General features: G+C 32.8%; 1 protein-coding gene across 4 annotated transcripts in view; it reads right to left on the reverse strand.

Annotated features, from left to right (window-relative positions):
- Positions 1-23,965, reverse strand: part of UGGT2 (UDP-glucose glycoprotein glucosyltransferase 2) — a 233,044-nt gene that overhangs the window by 147,105 nt on the left and 61,974 nt on the right. For all 4 annotated transcript variants that reach the window (XM_069067351.1, XM_069067350.1, XM_069067352.1 and 1 more), the window contains 6 exons: positions 19,829-19,928; positions 18,618-18,678; positions 15,022-15,113; positions 12,565-12,715; positions 4,534-4,653; positions 2,787-2,872 (listed from right to left, as the gene is read on the reverse strand). In XM_069067351.1, the coding sequence (XP_068923452.1) occupies positions 2,787-2,872; positions 4,534-4,653; positions 12,565-12,715; positions 15,022-15,113; positions 18,618-18,678; positions 19,829-19,928 (610 nt within the window). The remainder of the gene's footprint in view (positions 1-2,786; positions 2,873-4,533; positions 4,654-12,564; positions 12,716-15,021; positions 15,114-18,617; positions 18,679-19,828; positions 19,929-23,965) is intronic.

Consider the following 23,965-nt stretch of genomic DNA (forward strand, 5'->3'; position numbering starts at 1 on the left):
TGAGATGAGATGAGATGAAAGGATATGGGAGTGGATCATTTCTGGTTTGATGGTCATAAAGAAGAAAGCAAAGGAGGAAAAAAGGAAGATGGAAGGGACTATTTCTCATAATGTGAGAAAAAAGGGTATACAAAGCAGAGGAGGGAGGAGTAGCAGATACTGCATGAACCTCATTTTTATTGGAATTGGTCAAAGAGGTTGAACAGACATGCTTACATAAACACAATGAATTTGTAGGAAACATATTACTTAAACTCAAGAGAGAAACAGGTGGGAATAGGAAGAATGGGGAGAGGGTTTAAGGGGAAGAGTGGTATGAGGGAAAAAACAGGCATGAGAAAAACACATTTCAACTTTGGAGGGTGGATAATAAAGGGCAGATTAATAAGGAAAAACAGAAATTAAGAATGAATTATTGGGATCTGGATGAAGGGAAGAGAAAGTGGATAGTGGAACAGAAGAAGCCTATTGCTCCAATTAAAGATAACCATCACCAATAACAAACCAATTTTACATGGTAATCTTCCTTGTAAAGACCAGAAAGGGGAAAAAGATAGGCAAAAAACGGGAAAAGGACAAGAGCATATGATGGAGGCAAAAAATATAGTTGATAATATAGACTAATCTATAACATAATAAAATATAATAGAATGAACTAGAGGAAGCAGAATCCAATAATATATATATTTATAAGAAAAACACTTAAAACAATGATTCATGGAGTTAAAATAAGAGATTGTTCCTCAGCTGAATTTAAAAGATGACATGCATGACACCAGACAAGGAAACAGTAAAAATTGTCACAATTAAAAGAGATGAACAGGGAAATACATTATGCTCAAAGGTACTATAGACAATGAAACATTAATTATATATGTGTGTATATATGTATGTATGTATATATATGCGTGTGTGTATACACACACACACACACACACCATATGGAAAAACATTTAAATACTTAGAGCAAAAGTTAACTGAATCACAGGGAGAAATAGATAGAAAAGCTGCAATAGCTGAGAGTCTTGGTGGGGATGCCTTTCAAATCTATCTAAAGCTGTTAGGAAGATAAACAACAAAGAAGTTAAGGGCCTGAACAGGATTTTAGACAAGTTAGATATGATAAACCTCTGAATATTATTGAATGAAAACCAAAAGGATTATGTATATTTCTGTTATGTTTGGCAATTTTATAAATATCAGCCATGAACTTATCTAGGGTATAAAAATCTTATAAGCATATGTAGGAAATTATGTTTTAAATTGATTAGTAAACAAAAATTATATAAATAACCTGATTATTAAATAGATTCAGGAAAAACTTTTGACAAAATATATTAACAATTTTTGTTAAAAACTCTGGGAGCAAATATGATATATATTATGTACATGAAACCAAGAGTTAGAATTATTTGTAATGGAGAAATTCTAGAGGATTTTCCAATAAGATCAGGAGTAAAGCAAGGATGTCCATTAGGACCATTATTATTTGCTACAGTTTTAGAAATTCTAGGTATAGCGACAAGGAAAGAAAAAGAAAATAAGCCCTGTGAAAAAGGTAAAGAAATTATTGCTTTCTGTAGAAGATTTCATTTAGTTAGAGAACCTGAGAGAGAGAGAGAGAGAGAGAGAGAGAGAGATGACATCAAAGTCAGGGTCCTGGGCAGAATTCAGATCCTACTTCTTCTTGTGTATGTGTGTGTAGTCAAGCAAAACAGATTTCTTTTTGTTATGACCAAAAAAAAAAGATCTCTCACTGCATCCTGAGGCCATCACCTCTCTGGTATCCCTCCTTGGCCATCCCCTACTTTTTCACTATGTTCCCTGCCCTAGGTAATTAGTACTTTTACATTCTGGTTATGTGACCCTGGACAAGTCGCCTAACCTTCAGGGTCTGAGGCAACAGTCTAAGAAACTTTAAGTCAGGCCTGCACAACATATGACCTGTGGGCTGCTTTTAGCCTGTTGAAGGATTTCAGGTGGCTGGCAAAAAATATAGGGTTGCCACGGTACACTTCCCTGTTTGTCATGTGACCTACAAGTATCAACTACTGTCATTCTGTCTCTAGTCTAACTTATCTGTGGCCCAAAGAAATTTACAAGTTGTGCAGGTCTGGTCTAAGTAGTGGGACAGCTATACTTCTGTATGGATAGATGAAGTTCTCTGACCAGATATTCCCTACTAAAGAAATCACTGGTCTGTACTAAATTAAACCAACAGTAACAATAACAACAAAATAAAACCATAAGTTTTAGTAAATAACCACCTGAAAGTATCATTAAATATAGGATATGATCAATGGAAATGCTATTATTATTATAGAGATACCAGTTAAATCACCTAAGGAATGATGGACACCTTTGAAAGTAGCTGTAACAAAATACTGGCATAGTCAGGGAGTAGTACATAGTAGATGAAAGATTTGGGAGACAAAATAAAATTTCTATTCTATTGAGAAGGCATAAAAAATTCTTGCTATTAAGTTCATTTCATAATGCTGAGTGATAGGTAGGATATATACATGGTTTCACTGACCACATGGTATCTGACTGGAACCTGTAAGATTTAAGAAGGTTATTTAAAAACGTGAACTATTTGTTTACTTTTAAGAGAAATTCAAAGCTTTAGCTGGACAAGAAGATAGATTAAATAAACACTGAAACTTTCTGACATCTCACCTAATGGTAAGGCAACATTTCAGTATTAAGCAATTATATTTAAGGTTGATCTTTAAGAAAACATTTCATCAAAAAGATGAATTTAGTGTTGAAAATTTGAAATTTACCTTAGAGGGATTCTATATTGATAGAACAGTTCAGCAGTTTTTACAAAATCTCCTGTAGCTTCTTGATCAGGATCAATAAAAAGAACCTAAGAGGAAAATAGAATTTAATAATTAAAATTACTTTTTATTTGTAAATATCCACTATTACCCTTGTAGAATTTAAAGTCAGTATGGAGTTCATTTGATGAAATTATTAACAATAGTGCTCTATTAATATGAACATTTTGGAAAAAGTAGCTATCAAACTATTTTAGTTTATGCAGTTATTTTCAAAACACTGTAGTAAATAGAAATCAATGCCAATGTTACTCATAGCACTTTTGCAAAATGTACTGTCTTCTTCATCAACCATGTTATCTTACCCTCAGCATACATCATCATGTATGCTAAACCTTCAAAAATAAAAAAACCCAACACTTTTTGCCCTTAAAAAAAACCTAACACAGCTGTGAGATGCCATTTAATTTAAAATGTATGCCACACCATATGTGAAAATAGCAATCACATCTTACAAACCTCCTTTATTTTCCATTAGGATAGAATTCAAAATAACTTGGATATTTATTATTGTAATGGAGTATAAGTCTTTTAAAATGCATAGAAAATTGATATCTAAATATCACTATATTTGGCATAAATAGAATAAAAAAAGACTTAATACACTATAAGCCCCACACTTAAAATCAGGCTTTCCTACATCTTTGAATTAATTCTTAGAGGGCAGCAAAACAAGGCCAACCAAATCATAAGGCTTAGTTTATGCGTCTGTTCTTCATTTTGGTTGTTAAATATCAGAGAGAAATGTTAAGTACTTTATATACTGATAAACAACTACATTCACAATAGAAGACAATCAAATTAATTATTCAATTTACTCCTTTTGGGAAAGAAAATACAAAAAGGAAAAATATAGGGTTCTTTTTGGAATCTTCAGTAATTCATTAGCATTTGGCTCCCCAAATCCTTGACTTTAGCTCTTTTCAGTTGCTCTGTTCCTTAAGGTAAATGGATTGTATCTTGTGCAGCCTGTAGTCATATTGATTTGGGGGATGAAGAAAAGAGTGGCTAATTCACCTGAGAGTTGTTATCTTTGATTAGATTTTAAACTACAGGTTTGGGAATTCCTAGGTGGTAAAGTTACCTTCTCTTACCTTATCCCTTAGAGGATGTTAGCATCATCTAGTCAAGCTGACATCCCCTCCTCTCCAACTCTAAAGTTCTCTGATGATGATGTCACAAATCTCTCTAATTCAGATCTGTTAGGCACATTTTCTCTAAGAATATATATTAAGGTTTTGTTGTTCAAATTTTAGTTGCACAGAAACAAACCTTTCATTCATAAAACATTTTTGTCATGAAACTGTCTTTAAAATAGTTTCACCTAAAAATTATGTTTTATGGAACTAAACAGATGGGTATGTCTATAATTCAGGGAGTTTATGTAAAACATTTAGATATTGTATAACAGGAGTCAACATCTTGGTACATACTACATGGGGCAGTGCTCAGATGTACAATCCTAGATGCTATTCTTGAATTTCCGGGTTGCCAAAGCTGTTGCCTATTCCATCCCTGCTTTCTTTAGTATAGAAAGTATGTCACTTTGAATCTTAGGTAGTGATAACTCATTAACATTCTTGCAAATACTTTCCTTAGTGTAGCATGATAATTCCAAAAGGCTGCTATTTCTTTGAAATCTATAAACTCTGTTAGAGTATGAAAGGGCTTTTAAGATTGAACAACTTACCAGGTTATAAAAATTCCGCCTAATTGAGGGTATATTTCCAGGGAATATTGGCTCCAAAAGTTCCTGGCAACTCATTGGCCACATAGCATATATTTCATCTTGTTCTAAATTATTCACCCACTAGAAAAGAAGCCAGTAATTTATAAAAGTGATGCTTAATATTTGGTAGACATAGGAAAATAAAGCAAGGAAATGAAAGATGGAATAAGTCAGTATTTTTTAATAACATATATACATTTCTTTGTCCTCATTTTGCAATTTGCTTTGAAATCAACTTTTGGTGCACATCTACTATCATTTTAATTTTTTGCAGAGTTGCTTCTATAATCAAGTAGGTCTACTGTGATCTTACACATCTTGTATACAAATATATGTTTTCCTGATGTTCTTGCTAGTGAGAACTTTATGCATACATCTCAGATTCATAGTACTGGAAAGGACTTTAGAAATAGCAACAACAACAGTTGGCATTTATTAAACATTTTAAGGTTTGCAAAATACTCGACATACTTTCTCATTTGATATAACCCTGTAAGTGATTATTATTAGCTCTCTTTTATGGATGAGGAAAATAAAGCTTAGGAAGTTTAAATGATTTGCTTAGGGTTTCATGATTATAAAGTGTTTTGGGGTCTTCCCGACTTTATTTCTGACATTCAATTAAATATTCTATGCTGCCATCAAATCTCACTGACACATTTATACAGAAGAAAAAACTGAGACTCAGAGAAGTAACTTGGCCAAGGTAACAATGAGTATTTGTAGTAAATGAAAAGTATTCTCATAAGGAGATCTGATGTAATATGAATCAAATTATTCAAGGGATAATTTAGAGATTAAGACAAAAGAAGAAAAAAATTGACACAAAACAAAAAGTAAAAAATATCATGAGAAACAAAACAAGTTGAAAAGGAATTTTGATATGAGACCTCAAATTGTATTATAAAACAGCTATTAATACTAGCTGGTACTAAAAAAGACCCTGAAGAGGAAAAATAGATGAGTTAAGATTGGCAAAATTTAGGAGCATAGTCTTACTCCTTTCTATGATTCCATAAGCAGTAACATTCTTAAAAAGTTGCTACTTCTATCTCCCTTAAAGAGTTGCTATTTCTCTCCATCCAATTGTGAGAACTGCTCTTCTCTATAATAAAGTAGTCGTGGTTAGTGTGCATGTATTCAATTAAAGTCTTAGGTGATCCCCAGCCACTGGTTATTTCTACCTTCCAGTCTGGTTTACTGTATTGCAACAAACCCTAATTACATGAGTATGGCATAACAGAGTAGAACAGGAACATGGCTTACTGGTATACAGTCTTTACTCATAACAAAGGATATAAAATATAATAAAATTACTATATCTCTATACATAGAGTATACAGACCTATACCTATAGCCTTTCCCATATCCAGGCTACTCACAACTAGGTTGTAGGTACAACCCTAAACCAGGTATTTGTAGACATAGGTCAAATGTCCAGATTCAACTGCTGTCACTTGGAAATGAAATAATTCTCAAGGATAGAATTAACAGCTTTACCACTTATCACCCTTACTGGTTTTCCTATTCAGGAAACAGGGAAACTTGGGTGTTTCATAGATTCCTCTTTTGCTCTAAGTCCTGGCCATTTAGGCATTCTAAGTCTTGTCAACTCTTCTTCCTGCTGCTTTTCAGCCCACAGTTCTCCTCTAATTAAGGGAGTACAGCAAATATTTCTCCATAGGGAACAATTGGTTTCCTACTCCTGTGCAATGGTCAGACATGCACCAGTGCCTTACAACCATTACACTATGTTCCCATTTCCCTGTCATTGAAAAATTCCACAATTGCATAATTTTCATCTGGGTTCTTCAAGGACTTAATAGGTCAGTTTAATAGGGGTGTCCACTTTTGCAAGCTTTATGGGTGGGGCTGATCTGAGACACTCATACCATGGCTTGTTCCTTCCTCCTCCCCTCTCTCTGTGAAACAGAATGAGGAAAGAGTTACATATCCCTTCCTTGATGTTATTAATCAGAGAATTGTTTAAGAGGTTTCTTTTTCAGTCTATTTTTTAAGGAATCTTTTATTATGTGACTATATAATGAAGATTCCTTATTGGTTTTTTATTAGGTGCTAAATGTTTTTCTTGATAGTCACTGGCTCTTCCTAGGAGGGTTCTCAGATACTCTTCTACCTCAGAATTGGGGTCAGAGTTCATTGCACTTCAGACTTCCCTCCACCATGTTTATATCTATCGGATTTGGGAACTATTGCAAGGTGAATAGAGACCAAAGAAATTGCTTCATTATTCACATAAAGTCACTTCTTTCATTCACTCGTATGGACCCAAGTACCACAATCCTGTAAACTTTACTTTGGCTTCATATGACAGCTCTCCTTAGTAATGTGACATGAAATGTAACATAAAAACAATTTGTTCACTTTAGGGTCTTACTATAGCAGATACTTAGCAAACAGACTGTCAAAACTTGCATAAAATCCAAAAACCTCTCTGGTTTACTGGATATAAAGGTTTTCTTATGGCAAGCTTTCTCTTCTCCCAGTAGCCTTCCTCCCCTCTAGCCTAGAATCCCTATCCTTTCTGGAGTCCTCCATATCTAGAAACTTCCATGACCCATGGTATAGTAGAGCCTTCACTGACTAGTCTTTAGTACCTCTCCATCAGTTATAACAGGAATGAGAAAACAATCCATGCATCTGCATAAGTCTGCCCCTCCCTCCCCCAAATTAATGTTTCTTTTTCTATATCACTGAGCTGTCCTGTTTTATGAGAATAGTTATCAAGGAATTCTCATGTTCAATTAGGAAGAATAGGATTAGCTTATCTGTGTGATAGGTGTGGAGGGTGGTTTCTTGCTAGATCACTGTCCCCCTTTCCTCCTCTTGCTGTGACTCTACCATCATCACAGTTGAGGTCTAGATATTACCTTCTTTAAACCTGAGAAGCAGTTGTATATTTGTCTTTTCAGTGACTGAAATCTGGACCTATTTTCTCCTTTCCATTTGTGTCTCTCTGGTCACCATGATCCAAACATCCTTTGCCATGAAACACTACTTCTTTGCACCAAAACCCTATGGTCCCAAGAGTCTGAAATGTGGCTTTGAAACTTCCACTGTATAAGTTAAAATGTACCTATATCAAAGGGCCTATTCCTACTATGGAAGACTTTAAGGTCGTCAAGCATCTGGACTAAGACTGGTTGGTACAGTCAGATTGCACTCTGAAATTTAGGAAAACACATTTCAAAAAGTTCAGACAAATGTCTATATAACCCCATGGACAAAGACTTTAAAAAGGACTGGGGAGTTATCACAAACAAAATTCTTACCATGTTGCTGAAGTGAGCATTATAAAGAACGAAAGGGATAGGCATCAGAAGAAAAGTATGTCACAGAAAGCCTTCCATTTAGTGCAGAGTTAAAAGAAAACACAGGAAGATTTTTCATGAACAAAATAAATCCAGCTAACTTAAAGATGGAAAGTTGATTAGATGAAAAATATTTGCCTCAATTTTCTCTGATAAAGATCTGACATCCAAGATATATAGGAAAATAAAGCAAATAAACGAGCAAGTCATTCCTTAATGGATAAATGGTCAAAGAAGATGAAAAAAACTTCTTAAAGAAGAATGCAAACTACTATCAACCACATGAAAAACTTCTAATTCACTAATAAGAGAAACAATAGCAAATTAAATCAATCTCTAAGGTTTCTTCTCATAAACCTCAATAGTAAATATATAAAAAAAGAAATAATAAATATTGGAGAGGCTTTATGAAGGCACATACACTATCGGTGCAACAAATACACTACAGTGAAGTAGTCCAACCATTTTGGAAAACAATTTGGAACTTTGAAAAAAAATTAACTGAGTCAGAGATCCCATTGCTGGGATCCCCAAGGAGGTCAAAGACAGAAACAAAGGCCTTGTATATATAAAATTTTAATAATAGCATATTTCACAGAACAAGGAAGTTATCCTAGTTGAATTAAAGGCCTTCTGAGGGAGAAACAGAAGGTGGTATGTGCTGGTCAAATCAAACTACCACTACCTCTCCTCAGATCATAACTAAGACAGAAGAGTGACATAAACTCAAGAGCCAAGAGCCAGCGGTGTTCTCTATATGACCTGCCTTGCTTCCAATTCAGCCCATGTAACCATCACCCAGTGACTCACCCATAGAGATATGACCTGGCAACTGCTTCTGCAAACTCTATAGCCCTGATCTCCTCAGGAGTCATAGCTTCTCAAGATCCGTACATGAGCATTTTTCCAAACAAATTCTTGGCACTATTAAACGGTTCAACATTAGAAAACGATATGGTCTTTTTTGCCACTTTACTCTAATGACCCTGGGGCCTTTGTATATGACTTGCAACTTGAAAGCATGGACTGTCTTGCTTTTCTTATTTATATTCATAGCATTTAGTACAATGCTGTGCACATAGTTAAATGTTTAATAAATTTTTTTTTCATTTTTTAATTCATTCATTCATTTGTTCATCTTTCTACAGGTTGTATGTCCCTAGAAAAATATAATCTTTTTGAAGGATTTTTTTTTGTTTTTTTCTTTTTATCACAGTACCAACTAGAGATCAGGTATACAGTAAAAACTATTGAATTAGATTGTATTAGATAGGTTGTAGGCATCCAAATGAGGAATCAAGTTGATTTATTAAGAACAAATCCTTCCAAACTAACCTAACTAACCTTCCAAACTAAGAATATAATTCTTTTTTCGAAGGTTACTTAGACTAGTAAATGGAGAAATGTTCCACATGCACCGTATATAGATTTCAACAAGTCACTTAATTAGTATACCTTACAAAACCAATTCTTTTAAGGGCACCACCTATCTACTAAAGCAAGTTTCTAGAACTATAAGTTATAGATAGGAGTTCCCACATTGAAGAAATCATAGGTATTTGACATTTTTTCTCATGATCATCTGTTTCTAGATGGCTGGATGCTTTCACAAGATCACTCTGAGGCCTGTCTGATACCAAAGAATCATATTACTTCAGTTTGACTAGTCAAGATAAAGTAGTATCTACCTACCTGAAAATTATAGCACAAATATTGATAAAATGTCACAGTGCAGATCTTTTCATAGATAAGGACTATAGCGTGCACATACCAACAATTGCTTGTATTGAAAATGAACCAGACCTATAGATAACCCACAGCGTGAGAAGGATGTAGCCTTGTCATGAAACATCAAAAAGGAAATTTTTTTGACCTACTCCATTTTACTTTTTGTCTGAATACCATGTTTAAACAGGAATTCATTATTTTCACAAATATCTATTTCACTATTAGTAAAAATGACATTAATATGTTCAAATTAAAAACAATTTATTTGAAATCAGATGTGATAACAGTAGAAAGAACACTGGGCCTAAAACCACAAAAATAACATATGAATTGACATAGGGTCTGAATAACAAGCTTATGAATTTTAGACTCTCTAATGTTTAGTGTTAAGGGCTGAACTAAATAAACTCTAAAGTCCCTCCTAGCTCTAAAGTTTTTGATTTTGATAAGAAATTTCAAAAATCAACCCTTGAGACAGGAAGGATGGGACAGTTAGAAATACCATCAGAATTGAATGCTCTTGTTGAGAAAGGATGGTAAAATATAGGAGATATCTATATGTTTCTTATAAATAGTTTGTTTTATAGTTTTGTCAACTATTTGAGGGCAAGGCTTATATTTAATAATTCTCATTTACTCACCAACAATGTTTTACTACAGTATTTGAATAAAACTTTTGCAAGTAAATTGAGAATGAACTTTACTTCTGAAGACCAATTCTATTTGGGAGCCTGAAATACCTTCTACCTTCTCTTACATAGATTCAAATTGTACATATTCTTCAAGAAAGAATTTAAATCCTACCTTATCCATAAAACCTTCCCCAATAATCCCCCAATCTTAAACTTATTGCTCCATCTTGAAAATATCTGCAATTATTGTGTATATAATTTTAAAATTAATTAATTTATAAACAAAAATGCACTGACTAGTAAAATCTCCTTTATTATTTTCAAATTATCTTAAAATATTGGTATAATTTAACTTTAATTTTTCTATATCTTATCTTCCCAACTAGGTCTCATGTTCTTTGTTTCCCTAAATGTATAGATTACCTCTAGTAAGCATTAAATAAACACTTGTTTTTGGTGTTGAATTTTAAAACCGACTGGCCACAACTTTGGACCTTGGTTAGGATATATCCAAATCCCAGGAGTAAGATTCATAACAAAATTCTTCTCCCAGAGATTATCTTACTAGAAACTGGACTAGACTAGACAACAAAGTTCTTGAAATTACATAGATTTGAAGAGAAATATTGGTTCAATATTATAGAATTCATAACACCCACATCTAATATAATATTGCAACAACTTCTAGGGGTAGAAAAGGGGAATTTCATTAATCCTGCCATTTTGTTCATTGTTAGGATGACCAGAAAAAAAAAACAAGGAAGGAAAACAGAGGAGAGCAGTAATTATGAAGAAGAGACTCATTAAGAATATACAATCTGAATACTTACATTATTGTAATCATGATTTGATATTCCTTGGAAAGGACTGGGAAGGAGAATGATGAGTGAAGAAAAGAATTAAAAGTAGGAAAAAGGAAGGATAACCAGTCAAGACTAGGATTTTATGGAAAAGACAAATTAAATAAGAATAAAAATGAATACAAATTTATCAGTCTTTATAAAGTAATGCATTAAATATATTACGATAGCTGAACCTTCTAGTTGTTTTAAACAAATGCTTCATTCTTAATTTCACCTTCAGTAACTTCAATATGTGAATACTATATTAATGAAAATCTATATTATGTTATAAAAACTTTATGTACGTTTTCATTGAAAGATTGAAAATATAAAATCAGGTCCAAAACCCTATAATAATTAAATTTTGCATTAACTGAAGGGGAAAAGTTACTTAATTAAATGTTTTGCAATAATAGTAAGCCAAGCAGTTTGATGATTAATGTATTTCTAAATATTTAATTTTTAAAAAACTTCAGACAACCATAAAAGGCAAATGATTCAACAGATGATATGAGGCAGCCCCGTAAAATATTTATCCCAACAATAAAATTGATAATTTTGTTGACAGAAACTTTTCTGTTATGTTCTAACTTCAATCAACTATTATGTAATAGTGTTTATCTGTTAATATTTTGTCAGTCAGATAAATATCTTTTGAAATAAAAATGTACCCAAAATTCAAGCCCACACTCTGCTGTGCCAAGGAATTCAGGATCTATGCTTTGACTTATTTCTAATGTATATGGTATGTTTGAAAATGAACACTCCAAATTTTCATGTTTATCATGCTTCCATTTCTATGGTAATTCTCTTCCAGAAGAAAAGTTAAATCATAAACCTTCAATTAATTACCATAAATTCAATAACACAAGAATTACTGAAGTAGTTATTATTCTTTTTCATAAAACATTAAAAAAAGTAATGTGAATGAACTTAAAACTAGATACCTAGCTCAAAGATGAAATCAGGTCAATAATGGCATATGAGAAATGATGATGATATAAAACTTACTGTACTTCTGCAATTAAGATGATAAAAACAATTTCAAGGATATCCTAGTATCTGAGCTCTTTTTCTTTTATCTAGAAATATAGAATGTCTCATCTATCTGCAACTTCTTCATTTCTACAAATGCTGAACTACAGAAGCAAATTTATAAGTAGAGGTTATATATAAATACATATTTATATATATATTTGTTTTGTCTTAACATGACAAGAGTACTGAACAATTTCTTGGTGTTTCTCTCTAACACATATGGAATAAAAGCTCACACTTAAGGAACTCAGAAAATGTACTGCAAAAAAAGATGTGGCAAAAATAGAAGGCCTCTTACTGCCACTGTTTAACTTAATCCTAGCAAATGTTCATTAATGGGACTTAAGCAGTATTAAGCCTTAAGCAATTTGCTAAAAGTTTTTTGCCTAAAGACTTGGAATTACATATAGATATACATACCATTATTGAAGTATGTCGAATATCTAATGCATAGTTGTCATCTATATGATATGTATTTAATTTTAAAAGTTTGCTGAAGTCCTTTTCTTTAATCCCAAGATCATGAAGACCATTCATCACTTTTCCTTCTAATTTCAGCATATCCAGAATACTTAATATCCAAAGAAAAGAAATAAACACATGTATTATTGTTATATAATTTTAAAAATTTGATCTATGATTCCATTGCTATAGGCAATACTTGGGGAACAAACTCTATCAATGCAAACCAGGATCTGCTCTGAAACTTATTCTCTTAGCTGCTTGGTCATTGAGAATTGAATGTGATGTAGTTAAAATGTGTCAAAAGTGGAACTTGAATCTAGGTCTTTCTAACAATTGTGCCATGTTGCTTGTCACATGAAAATAATATCACCAAAAATTGTGGTGAAAATCCTTCAGAGAAATAAAAATAACTTTAAAAAAATTAATAGTACTAAAGTACTATATTATTCTTACATTAAGATTTCCTTTTTAGGGGCTCTGTGCTATATGATAAGGAGCATTATTTGACTCCATCATCATCTTTTATTTTATCAAGACTTCATTTGAAATATAAACAACATAGTTTCCCCCAAAAGACTAAATAGAAATTTAATTCATTATAGCATGCATATATTGAAGGCATCCTTGGTGATGGTAGAAGAAAGTGTTAGGTAGGAATTTGCAAATAATATTCAACATTAGATTATGGCTTTATGGTCATATAATTTATTGAAACCTAAGGAGAACAGCAAAATCTTACTGTGCTTATTTGCTCAATCAACCAATCAATCGACAGACATTATCCTCACTAAGCCACTGGGCATTGTACTAAGTTCTAGAGACACAAAGAAAGGTAAAATCACAAAAACAGTTCTTGCTCTCCACATATATATGCAAATTAGAGAGACAACATGTAAATAAATAGGTTTACAGAAGATATATAGAGAATAGAGTAATTTTAAGAGAAGGTTCAAGTGGTTGGGGGAACCAGGAATGCCTCCTGCAGAAGGTGATATTTGAGTTGAGTCTTGAAGTAATCTAGGAATGTCAAGGCAGACATGAAAAAATTTCAAGCAAAGACATGACAACAAGAGTTGAAAGAAATGGCAAGGGGAATGGTATTGTTGGAATGTAGAATTTATAAATGGGAGTAAAATATGAAAAGGCTTGAAAGGTAGGAAGGGCTTAGTATGGAAAGAAATGTAAGTGTTAAAAAGAGGGCTTTATATTTTATAGTAGAGGCAATAAGGAGCCAGTGGGGTTTATTGAGCAAGGTTATACATATGCTTTAGAAAAATTATCTTAGCAGATATAAAGAGAACTGATTGGAATAGGAAGAAAATTGAGGCAGGGAAGCCAATTACAAAACAATTGCAATAGTCTAGGTGACCCATTAACTGAAAAATAAATTTAATTAAATGAAGAAAAAATATTTATTATTTAGGATACTTTTACACAAATTGTAATCTTACATTGAAAAAAATAAAATGAAGGTGGTATATTTTGTCTTATTTACTATTTTTAGTATCCTGCTGAAACTAATATCTGGTAATCCAGTCTTTCTTGTTTGCAAGTCATCTACAAATCTAAAATAACTTCAAAGTGCAGTTACACAACTGCCAAAATTGTTAGTGTTGAATTACAATTCAATTACAATTAAGTACATATTTGAAATACCTATGAAACTACTATCTGGTGATTTAAGATTCAGCTCTTTCAGTTTCAGTTCCTAGCAGAGTGTTTGGCACATAGGAAGCATTTGATAAATGATTGTTGATTTTTTTTTAAAGCAATTGGGGTTAAGTAACTTGCTCAAGGTTACACGGCCAGTTATTTCTGGGTGTGGTGCTAAGTATCTGAGCCCAGATTTGATCCCCAGGTCATCCCAACACTGGGGCTGGTGCTCTTACTCGCTGAGCCACCTGGCCACCCCAAAATGATTGTTGATTAATTTTTTAATTTTTTTTTCCAGAAAAAAAGCTTCCTGGATGTTCAGCCACATGAAGAAGTTGACTTCCTAAGGTTATCACTGGTCTTTTTGCACTAACACCGTGGAACAGCTGATCACAAAGTTCACATTTGTGAAATTGTACAATATGTTTAATCATCACAAAATGCTACCAGAAAAATTAATCTTTTAAAAACCACTGTTCTTTTGGTGATGCTGTGTTACTGCACATTTAGGACCCTGTAATATCCAAAGAATAAATATTTCAAGAGAATTAGAGGACAATAGAGATGATATATAAGGAGAGTGGACTTAGGCTGCTACATATTTTAAATAATGGTATATGTGCAAACAGTAGCACAAATTTTATTGTTTTGCAAAATTTCTTATCTTACTTCCCTTCATCTCATGAGACATAATAAAAATGTTAAATGCAATACAACTGAATGTGCACATAAAATTTTTATTAGGAATCTGATTCTTACCTAAATGGATCATGAAAGTCCAAATCAATCTGAAGACCATTTATAAATAGACGAGCATCACCTGGCTCAATTTCAAGTCTATCACGGAGACTCTTAAAATAGAACAAAAATACATTGAGATGAGAATCAAAATGTAAGCAAACATGACAATTATACATGATTTGGGGATCTTACTGGTCTATAATATGACCTAGGTACCTAGGACAGTTCCTGACTCCAAATATAAATGAATGGATATATATGGCTCAAATGCTCCTGTGCCTTTCTTATGCATTGCTCCACACATCATTACTACTAGTAAACCTAGGATAAAGTGGAGTCAGGAAGAAGGCTTGAGGAGGGTACAAATGAGAAGGGGTCTTTTTCCTAATCTAACCCTACCCAACAGTTTACTATTTGTTCACCTTTCATAACATTGGTAGGTTTAGGTTATTAAAGAGAAATGTGGCAGAGCTGGTTTAAGGAAAAAATTCAGAGATTGACTTTGACTACAACCCTTTTATTTTCTCTGGCCATTTTCTGCCTCCTGACTCCAATATTTCCCTGTTTCCTTAGTGCTCAGTGTCCTCATGGCTTCATAATTTCCTTTCATATTCTTGACCTTCATATGAATTCTGCTGTAATTTTGTCATTTATAAAGTATCTACACAGAAATTCAATCGGTAGAGAATGAAATATGTAGACTAACTTGAATGGCATTATTTTTTTATTAAATTAATGTAGTCTTGCCATGAACACTGAATAATCCTATGCTGTACTAAAGATAATTCTTAAATACCTATGTGTATTTTGTTTGTTAACTTTTCACTAAAAATGAACTTAAGGTTTTTTATGAAGAGCCTACTCATCTTAAGGTCTTTGCCAAAATACAAATATACTCTATAGCCTAGCTAATAAAGTTATTTAATATTTCAACTTTAAAGTTTCAAATAATCAAGTTTAATTTCAGACACTTTTTGTGCAGCAAATATTAATTTAAAATACAATTGTATTAGCTTGAACAAAGGTCATACTATAACAAATTTAGAGTAGAAAGGAATCTTAAAGGTTATATAGTCCCAAACCACTCATTTGCAAAAAGGGAAAATATAAGGCACAAACAACAGGTAAACTGACTTGCCCATGATCACAGAAGTAGTGTTGTCACATTATTCTATATTTAGCACTGATGGATTACGGTGGTTATAATGCAGATTTCTGAACTCTGTTTTTCATTGTTTTTTTGTTCTGCATAGTTGTACCTATGATTTCTTCAGTGTAAGGGACCCACTGAACAGAAATTTCCTTCATTAATGCATATAATAAACTTTGTAATTTATAATCTGGCTTACTTTCTATTTACTATACCATGGTATGATAAGGCATTGAAAATTTGACAAAATGTAATTGAAGTAGACTTCCAATGAGCTAAGATTTCATCAGTCTGGGTACTTCTATGAATGTAGATGGAAATCTTCTACATCTTAGTGAAATTTTTAAGGAATTGCTGTAGTAAAATAAATTCATTAACCAATGTCTAACCTTTTGGTTATGAGCCCCTCCAGATTCAGCTAGGCTTATTCTTCAGATAATCTATGAATGGATCCATGTGAAAAGCCCAGGTTTCACCAATTTCAACTAACATTTATTAAGCACATCCTACATGCTAGGCATTATGCCATATCCTCAGGATACAAGGACAAAAATGAAACAGTCTCTGCCCTCGGTGGGCTTATACTCTATTGAGGGAAACAACATGAATACAGATAAGAAAAAATAAAGATATACAAATTAATTTCTGGGAGAACACTAACAACTGGAGGGATGAGAGTAACCTTCATATAAGGTGGCAGTTCACCTGGGCTTTTAAGTTAACAAAGGATTTGATAAAGCAGAACTCAGGAGGGAATATATTCCTGTTGTATGGAAAAGTCTGTGAAATGTCAGAGGTGGGAAATGGAATGTCATCAAAAGAGAACAGGTTGATTGAGCCTATTTGAGATTGGATGGTCCTGAGAAACTTGAGGCAACCTCCATAACACCAGGAGCAGAATTAAAAAAAAAAAAGAAACTAGTATGGTAATAATAATGCACTGATCATAAGATGACACTAATGAATCTATCATCAGTAGAACACAAATTTTCTCCAATTGTATTGATGAATCTATGCTTCTATATCAACACTCCTTTGCCATAAGTGCCCACATAACCAAAAGGATAGTTTTTCAAGATGACTTGCAGACTTAGGGACTTCAGTATGTAGGCTAACAAAAAAAAAAATTACTCGCTGATATGACAATCAAATCCATGATTTGATCCAAGTGAAAACTTCTTTAAACACACTAATCATTTTTTTTTGTCTTTTCAAGATAATGCTTTGAATCATTATATATATAAATATAACATATATAATATATAATAATATATAATAAATATAATAAACTTTAAAAGGACAAAACAGATAAAAGAATGTATGATTATTTAAATGTATAAATTACTAAAATGTACATTAAAATAGTTTATAATTGAAATAGTGGAATGTACATATCATTCCTTACATATTACAGAATTTACTGTTTTGCTCATATGACAATATGACCATTTTACCATGTTCTAAACCTTGTGTTCTCTACATTATATTTCATTACTTTTTCTAAAGAATGGATAAAATATCCATACAAGTTACTGAATTAGCAGTTAGCTCAGATATGAGGTATTCAGTTTTGTAGTTTTTGTCTTAAACAAATTTACAAAAAGATCCTTTAATCTGCAATTTAATATACATATATTTGTTGAATCATTTTTTTTTTACTAAAAAGCTATTGAAAATTTTATGTCCTTTCATATTGCATTTAACAAATATTTATTTAGCATTACTTTCTACAGGATACAAAGATAATTAAAATATACTTCTTACTTTCAAAGAGCTTATGATGTAGGAAAGGGAATAAGACAAGACCATAGGAATATGATTTCATTGACATTGGGAACTTCCAAATGAGGAACCACTCTCTGCCAATGCAGTTTGGCACATTCTACACAACTTATGACATCAGAGCTCCTAGAACACTAAAAAATTAAGAGACTTGTCCAGAGTCACAAAACCATTATGTGTCAGACGTTGAACTTGAAACTAAGTCATCTGGTTCCAAGGTTAAATCTCTTTCCACTTTGTTATGTTGCCTTTATACTATACAAGTATAAGATTTTTATTTTTACAAAAAGCATTTAAAAAGATACACACACACACACGAATGACTAATTTATGAAATAATTATTCCCCTAATAAAATGTGAATTTTGAAATAAATTATTTTTAATAAATGAAGACTAGTAATAACCTCAGATAATTCCATTTTTAATTGCTTTTTGGAGGAGGGAGGGCAGGGCAATTGGGGGTAAGTGACTCGCCCTAGGTCACATAGATACTAAATGTTAAGTGTCTTGGGTTGGATTTGAACTCAGGTTCTGACTCCAGGGCCAGTGCTCTATTCACTGTGCCACCTACCTGCCCCAGATAATTCCATTTTTTTTGTGATAAACTAAGAACTACAGTTTTGGTTTGAATATCTAATATTTTAATAATAGAATCTAAATGTATGAAACAAGTAGACAAACCTTTTGATTTTCCTCTATTTCCATTTGCATTTGTTGGTTTACAGTAATTCTGGTTAGTGATCTGCAAAATAAATATTGCTGTCACAGAATTATTTTACCTTGATAGTTTACAGGCTAATTAACATTGAATATGAAGCAAAGTTTGGGGAAGAAATTGTGAATTCTAACATCCTGATTACTATAATGTCATTTCTATCAGAATATTACACCTTCTGGAATAAATATAAAATATAAGCCAATTCACTAAGTTTCATGTTTTTTTTTTAATGAGTCAGAGATTTTGGTTATAGAAAGTAATTCACAGAACAAAGACAATAGTAGAATTATAAAAGTCAAAGTTCACCAATTGTTGATATTAATTATTGTCAGAGTACTGTCAACAGTTGTTGCCCCAGAAATATTTGTGACAAAGTCATTTTCATTTTAATAGTTGCTCATATATAGTAAGTTTATATAATGTCACCTGATAATTCAAGGTCACAGAAGTCATTTTCTGCATAGGTGCAAGTGTACAGAATCACTACGGTATATAATAAAACAATAATACTGACTACCAATGCTGACTGTATTTGAGGAACAAAAAGGATGAAATATACTATATTCTAACAGACAGAAAAGCAGTTGCTCCTTAGGGGAGAGCTTTTCCTGAGTCAACTGTGTGTTTACAATCAAACCACTGACTCATCAGAGATGAGAACAGAATTAGTAAAAAAAACAAGAAAGAAAAATAAAAATGGAATTTAAGTGGAAACAACTTAACAAAGAACTATTTAAATTAGTAATTGACAATCAAAAATGTAAACAAAAATATCAGGAACTTACTACAATAAATACATAATACATTATAATATAAATATATTTAATAACATATAAAACATGTGAATATATAAAAAATAAAGTTTAACCTATGTGAAATGATTTACACTGTGATTTGCAAAGTGATTGCCACCAAAAAACGAAAAGAGCCCAGAAAGTGGGTATCATAAACCTAACTTACTTGCCAATGCAACTACTTTAAACAATAATATACTATCAAGATCTTTTTCTAATGAAAACACCCATATTGAAAATGAAAAAAAAAAAACCACAATTGCATCTGAGTTATCCAGACCTGAGACTGACACAGTGAATTATATCAGATTTTTAATGCAAAATAATCTTTGTACATACAAAAGGGCTTTAGTTAGTCAAAACAGATAACTTGAGTATACCTGGCCTTCATTGGGAAGTTTTGAGAAATATCTCTCATTAATTTTATGGCATTATAAACTGGAGCAGACATAATTTGAGAAGCTGCTTGAAAACTAAGATCTGTAAGAAAAAAATTACACTTAATTAATTGAACATCATTTAAGATTTTAAAGATATTTACATGTTATTAAAAGTATTTTAGTTCATGAATTTTCCTATATGCGTCTCATAGATTTAAGCTTGGTGAAATTTACCAAAATTAGCATTTTAGAATGCTGACACCTGGACTTCAAATAACTTATACATTTTTGTGAATGAATAATTAACTACAAATTGATTCCCTGTTTTCTGAATATACTCAGTGACAATATGTTGACAACTGATAGATGAATTGAAGGAAAATATATCTGACAAAAATACATTTTTATTTGTTATAGAAAATTAAGCATTTGAGAGGTAAGACTTGATAAAGTCAATAAAAATTTTAAAACAAAGTTAATAAAAGGCAAGCAGGACATTCATTTTTAAGTTCGAAAGGCAATCTTTTTCAAGATGCTTCTCTAATTATATATATGAAATGAAAACAAAATTCTCTTCTTATAGAATTCTACTAAAATGCATGAAAGTGACAGTAAAAAACTATAGTTTAAATCCATCTACAACAGCAATTGTCAATAACTTAGTTATTTTGCAATCATCAGAATGTTATAAAGACCTGCTTCTATTATTCACTAGTTAATAATTTGACCACAAAATGTCACATGGTGTATTAGATCAAGAACTGGACTTGAAAGCGGAAAGTTATGCAGCTGTGGGGTGTCACTTTGACATTTACTAGCTATCTGACCTTGGGCAAGTCATACAATCTCTGAAACTTACACTTCTTCAGAACTGTAAGTCTGTGATGTGTTTAGCTCTCTTTGTGCCAGTGGAGAGTTAACAAAATCCCAGGTTCTTGATATAATGACATATACTTTTAAAAATAGTTTTAATATAGCTAGAATATTAAATTAACAAATATTTTAGTGTATATAGTAGTGCATATTGAAATGAACAATTTAGTACACAAAGGGATTTTTCATTATGACAAAAGCATTTTGTTAACCTTAAGGCACTGTACAAATTTAACGATTTATTTGTGCTTTCCAGCAGAAGGCACTTTGGATGTCAAAGATTCAAGGGTGTTTGTGAATCTGGTGCTGTTCCATTAGAAAAAAGTTCTAGCATTCAGGTTTTAAACAACTTGCTTGAATATCTCTGTATAACAACTGAGTCACTATCATGTAACCAGGTCATCTCAGAGAAAATAATATAGGTGAATAATCCTCGTGGAGATGCAAACTGGTAACTAAAAACTGCAGGCTCTACAGTTCCCAACTACTCGATATCCATGGCTACTGAAAAGGCCTTGATACTGTTAAATGATTCAACATCATTAATTACTAACAATTCATTAATAGAAATGATACTAAAAGAACATATAGTGCCATATAATTTCCTATTGTTCCCTAATGACTATAACAAACAAAAGTAATGAGAGATCCTATAGAATGACTGGGCCACAGCTCTGGATGAATATGCCTTATTCAAAAGAGACATGATATGTAAAGGGGGTAGAGAGAATAGGGCTTTACATATCCAGAAGATGACCTCAACTAAGAAAATCCAGCAATAAGAGGGGTGGACATTGAGACTTTTTGCTTGTAGGTCAGTGGTGAGAGAAACAAAAGTGATTTTGTTATTTAAGCCCATGACAGACCACCTGAAGAGGGAGAAGAAATAAACAAGGAGTTTAGAAAACAGATGACAAAATAGCCATAGAGGCATAAGAGAGTAGCAATGGTTTATTCCAATTATGTGGACATTTACTGGCACTGTCTCTTCTCCAAAAGCAGAGTAGCTAACACTGCAACTTCTTGACTTGCCTTAGTGATAATTTCATCCTGCAAAAGGTGAAGGAATAAATGAGGGAAAAATTTTATTCTGGATATGATCCTTACTAAGTTGGAGATATAAGGACTAGGATAGAAATAATGAGAATTCTGGGATAAGTGACTACTCCCTCCTAGAGTTTTCAATACAGGAGAAAAAAATTGTTCACAATATGATATAGACTCTGGATTTGGGAAAAGCATATTTCAGAGGGATCAGAAGAAAGATAGGTAAGATACTACAACATCAAATTCTCTATAGGGAAAGTCTTAGGACAGATAGAACATGCACAAGAATTAAATTCTGAAGACATAAAGGGAAACAATTTCAATGAGGAGAAAAAATGAGATGTGTTTCAAGAGACTAAAGTAGATGCACAAGAACTCCCAATGTAGATTTTTTAAAATGTACAGAACATGGAAGCATAAGCCAGGTAATGGAAAATGAATATAAGTATGGTACAGTACAAAAATAGTATCAATAGAGGTAGAGCTCTGAATATACTGAAGGCAATGAAAGACTCTAACATTAACAAAAAGCATTGCTTGAGTTTTTTAAAGCTATACCAGAAAAAAGGAGGATAAATAAAGGATGGTACCTGACAACAGACAGAAAACAGAGCTATTCAATTCTCAGGTGGTTTACACGCTGTGAAGGAGAATGAATTTTGCTTTGGAAATTACAGAAAAAAAATGACTAACAAGAAGCCTAATGGCACAGTGAACAGAGCACTAGGTCTAGAGTCAGGAAGGCCTGAATTCAAATCCAGCTTTGGACACTAGCTGCTTGTCATTTAATCTCTGCTTATCTCAGTCTGCTCAACTATAAAATAGGGATAATAATAGCACCTACCTCACGGGGTTGTTGTGAGGATCAAATGAAATAAGATTTTTAAATTGCTTGGTACAGTGTGTCTGGTGCATAGTAAGTGCTTAATAAATACTTGTTCTTTTCCATTCCTTTCCCTTATAACCAAGATGAGAGAGCATGTAGTTTCCTTTAATGAATTCAGATCACTTACCCTAAATTAAACAAATCCTCAGTTACTGAAAGAAGTGATAGGTAGATGTGATTCCTGGGTCACTGCCAGTGATAATGAAATCCTGGAAAAAGGTACCACAAGACTGGAGAGGGGCACATGTTATTTCAATTTTCAAAAAAAGAGGAAGGTAACAAATCTACCTATAGGCCAGTGAACTTGACTTTAATTCCTAGAGAAATTACAAAACAGATCATTAAAAAGATGACTGTTGAAGATCCAGAAGAAGGAAGCAGTAATCATAAAGAGCCTGCATGGTTTTATCAAGAACAAGTCATGCTCAACTAACTTAATTTCCTTTTTCAAAAAGACTACTAAACTATTAAATGAGGGGAATACTTTTGACATAGAATTTCATTTATTCTTGTGGAGAAGATGGAAAGAAATACATTAGAAAATAATATAATCAGATGGATTCAAAGCTAGTTTGATGGTCAGACTCAAAGAATGGTTACTAACGATTCATTAAAACAGGCACAGCTTCAAAGAATAGGGAGCTAATAAGTTCCACTATTTCTGCCTTTATACTTAATCTGGAGTATTGTGTTTAATTCAGGGTGACACAGTGTAAGAACAACTACCAGCTGGATGTCTACAAGAGGGCACCTACATTGATAAGCTTGGGAGTGTACACAACACAGCATCCAGAATGGTGAAGGGTCTTGAGACTCTGTCAGATGAGGATTAGTCGAAGGAACTAGGGTGTTTTAGCCCAGCTAAATTCAATTGCTGGATATTCCTCTCTCAAATTCTATGATAATATGATCCTCAGCCTTCTGCACTCTGGTTGCTGACTACCCTCCCTTTCTGGGTTTTCTCTCCTCTTAGCAATTTTGTAATACAACAGAGCTGAAAAGTACCACCTTCCATTGACCTTTCTTGATTCTCTTCCTGCAGCTCCGCAAAACTGTTGGCACAATCCTCCTCTCTAGTTACCTCATATTTAAGGTAAGTTTTCCTTACATTTAATTCCAAATATGACAAATTATAACTTCCACCCATTTTCCTAACTCTGACTTCTAGAACTAAGAACAAATCTCTCCCTGCTTTCATATTGCAGACATTTAAAAATTTGAAGATACCTATTATTTCCCATCTCCTTTCTCCTCCATGTCCCAGTCTATTCATCTGCAAGTTAATCATCTCCAGTTCATTTAATTGGTCCTCATGCAGAATCACCATATCA

Source organism: Petaurus breviceps, unplaced genomic scaffold (genome assembly GCF_028583685.1).
Source record: "Petaurus breviceps papuanus isolate PSGF00001 unplaced genomic scaffold, PetGlider_PUasm1.0 90743, whole genome shotgun sequence".
Taxonomy (NCBI): domain Eukaryota; kingdom Metazoa; phylum Chordata; class Mammalia; order Diprotodontia; family Petauridae; genus Petaurus; species Petaurus breviceps.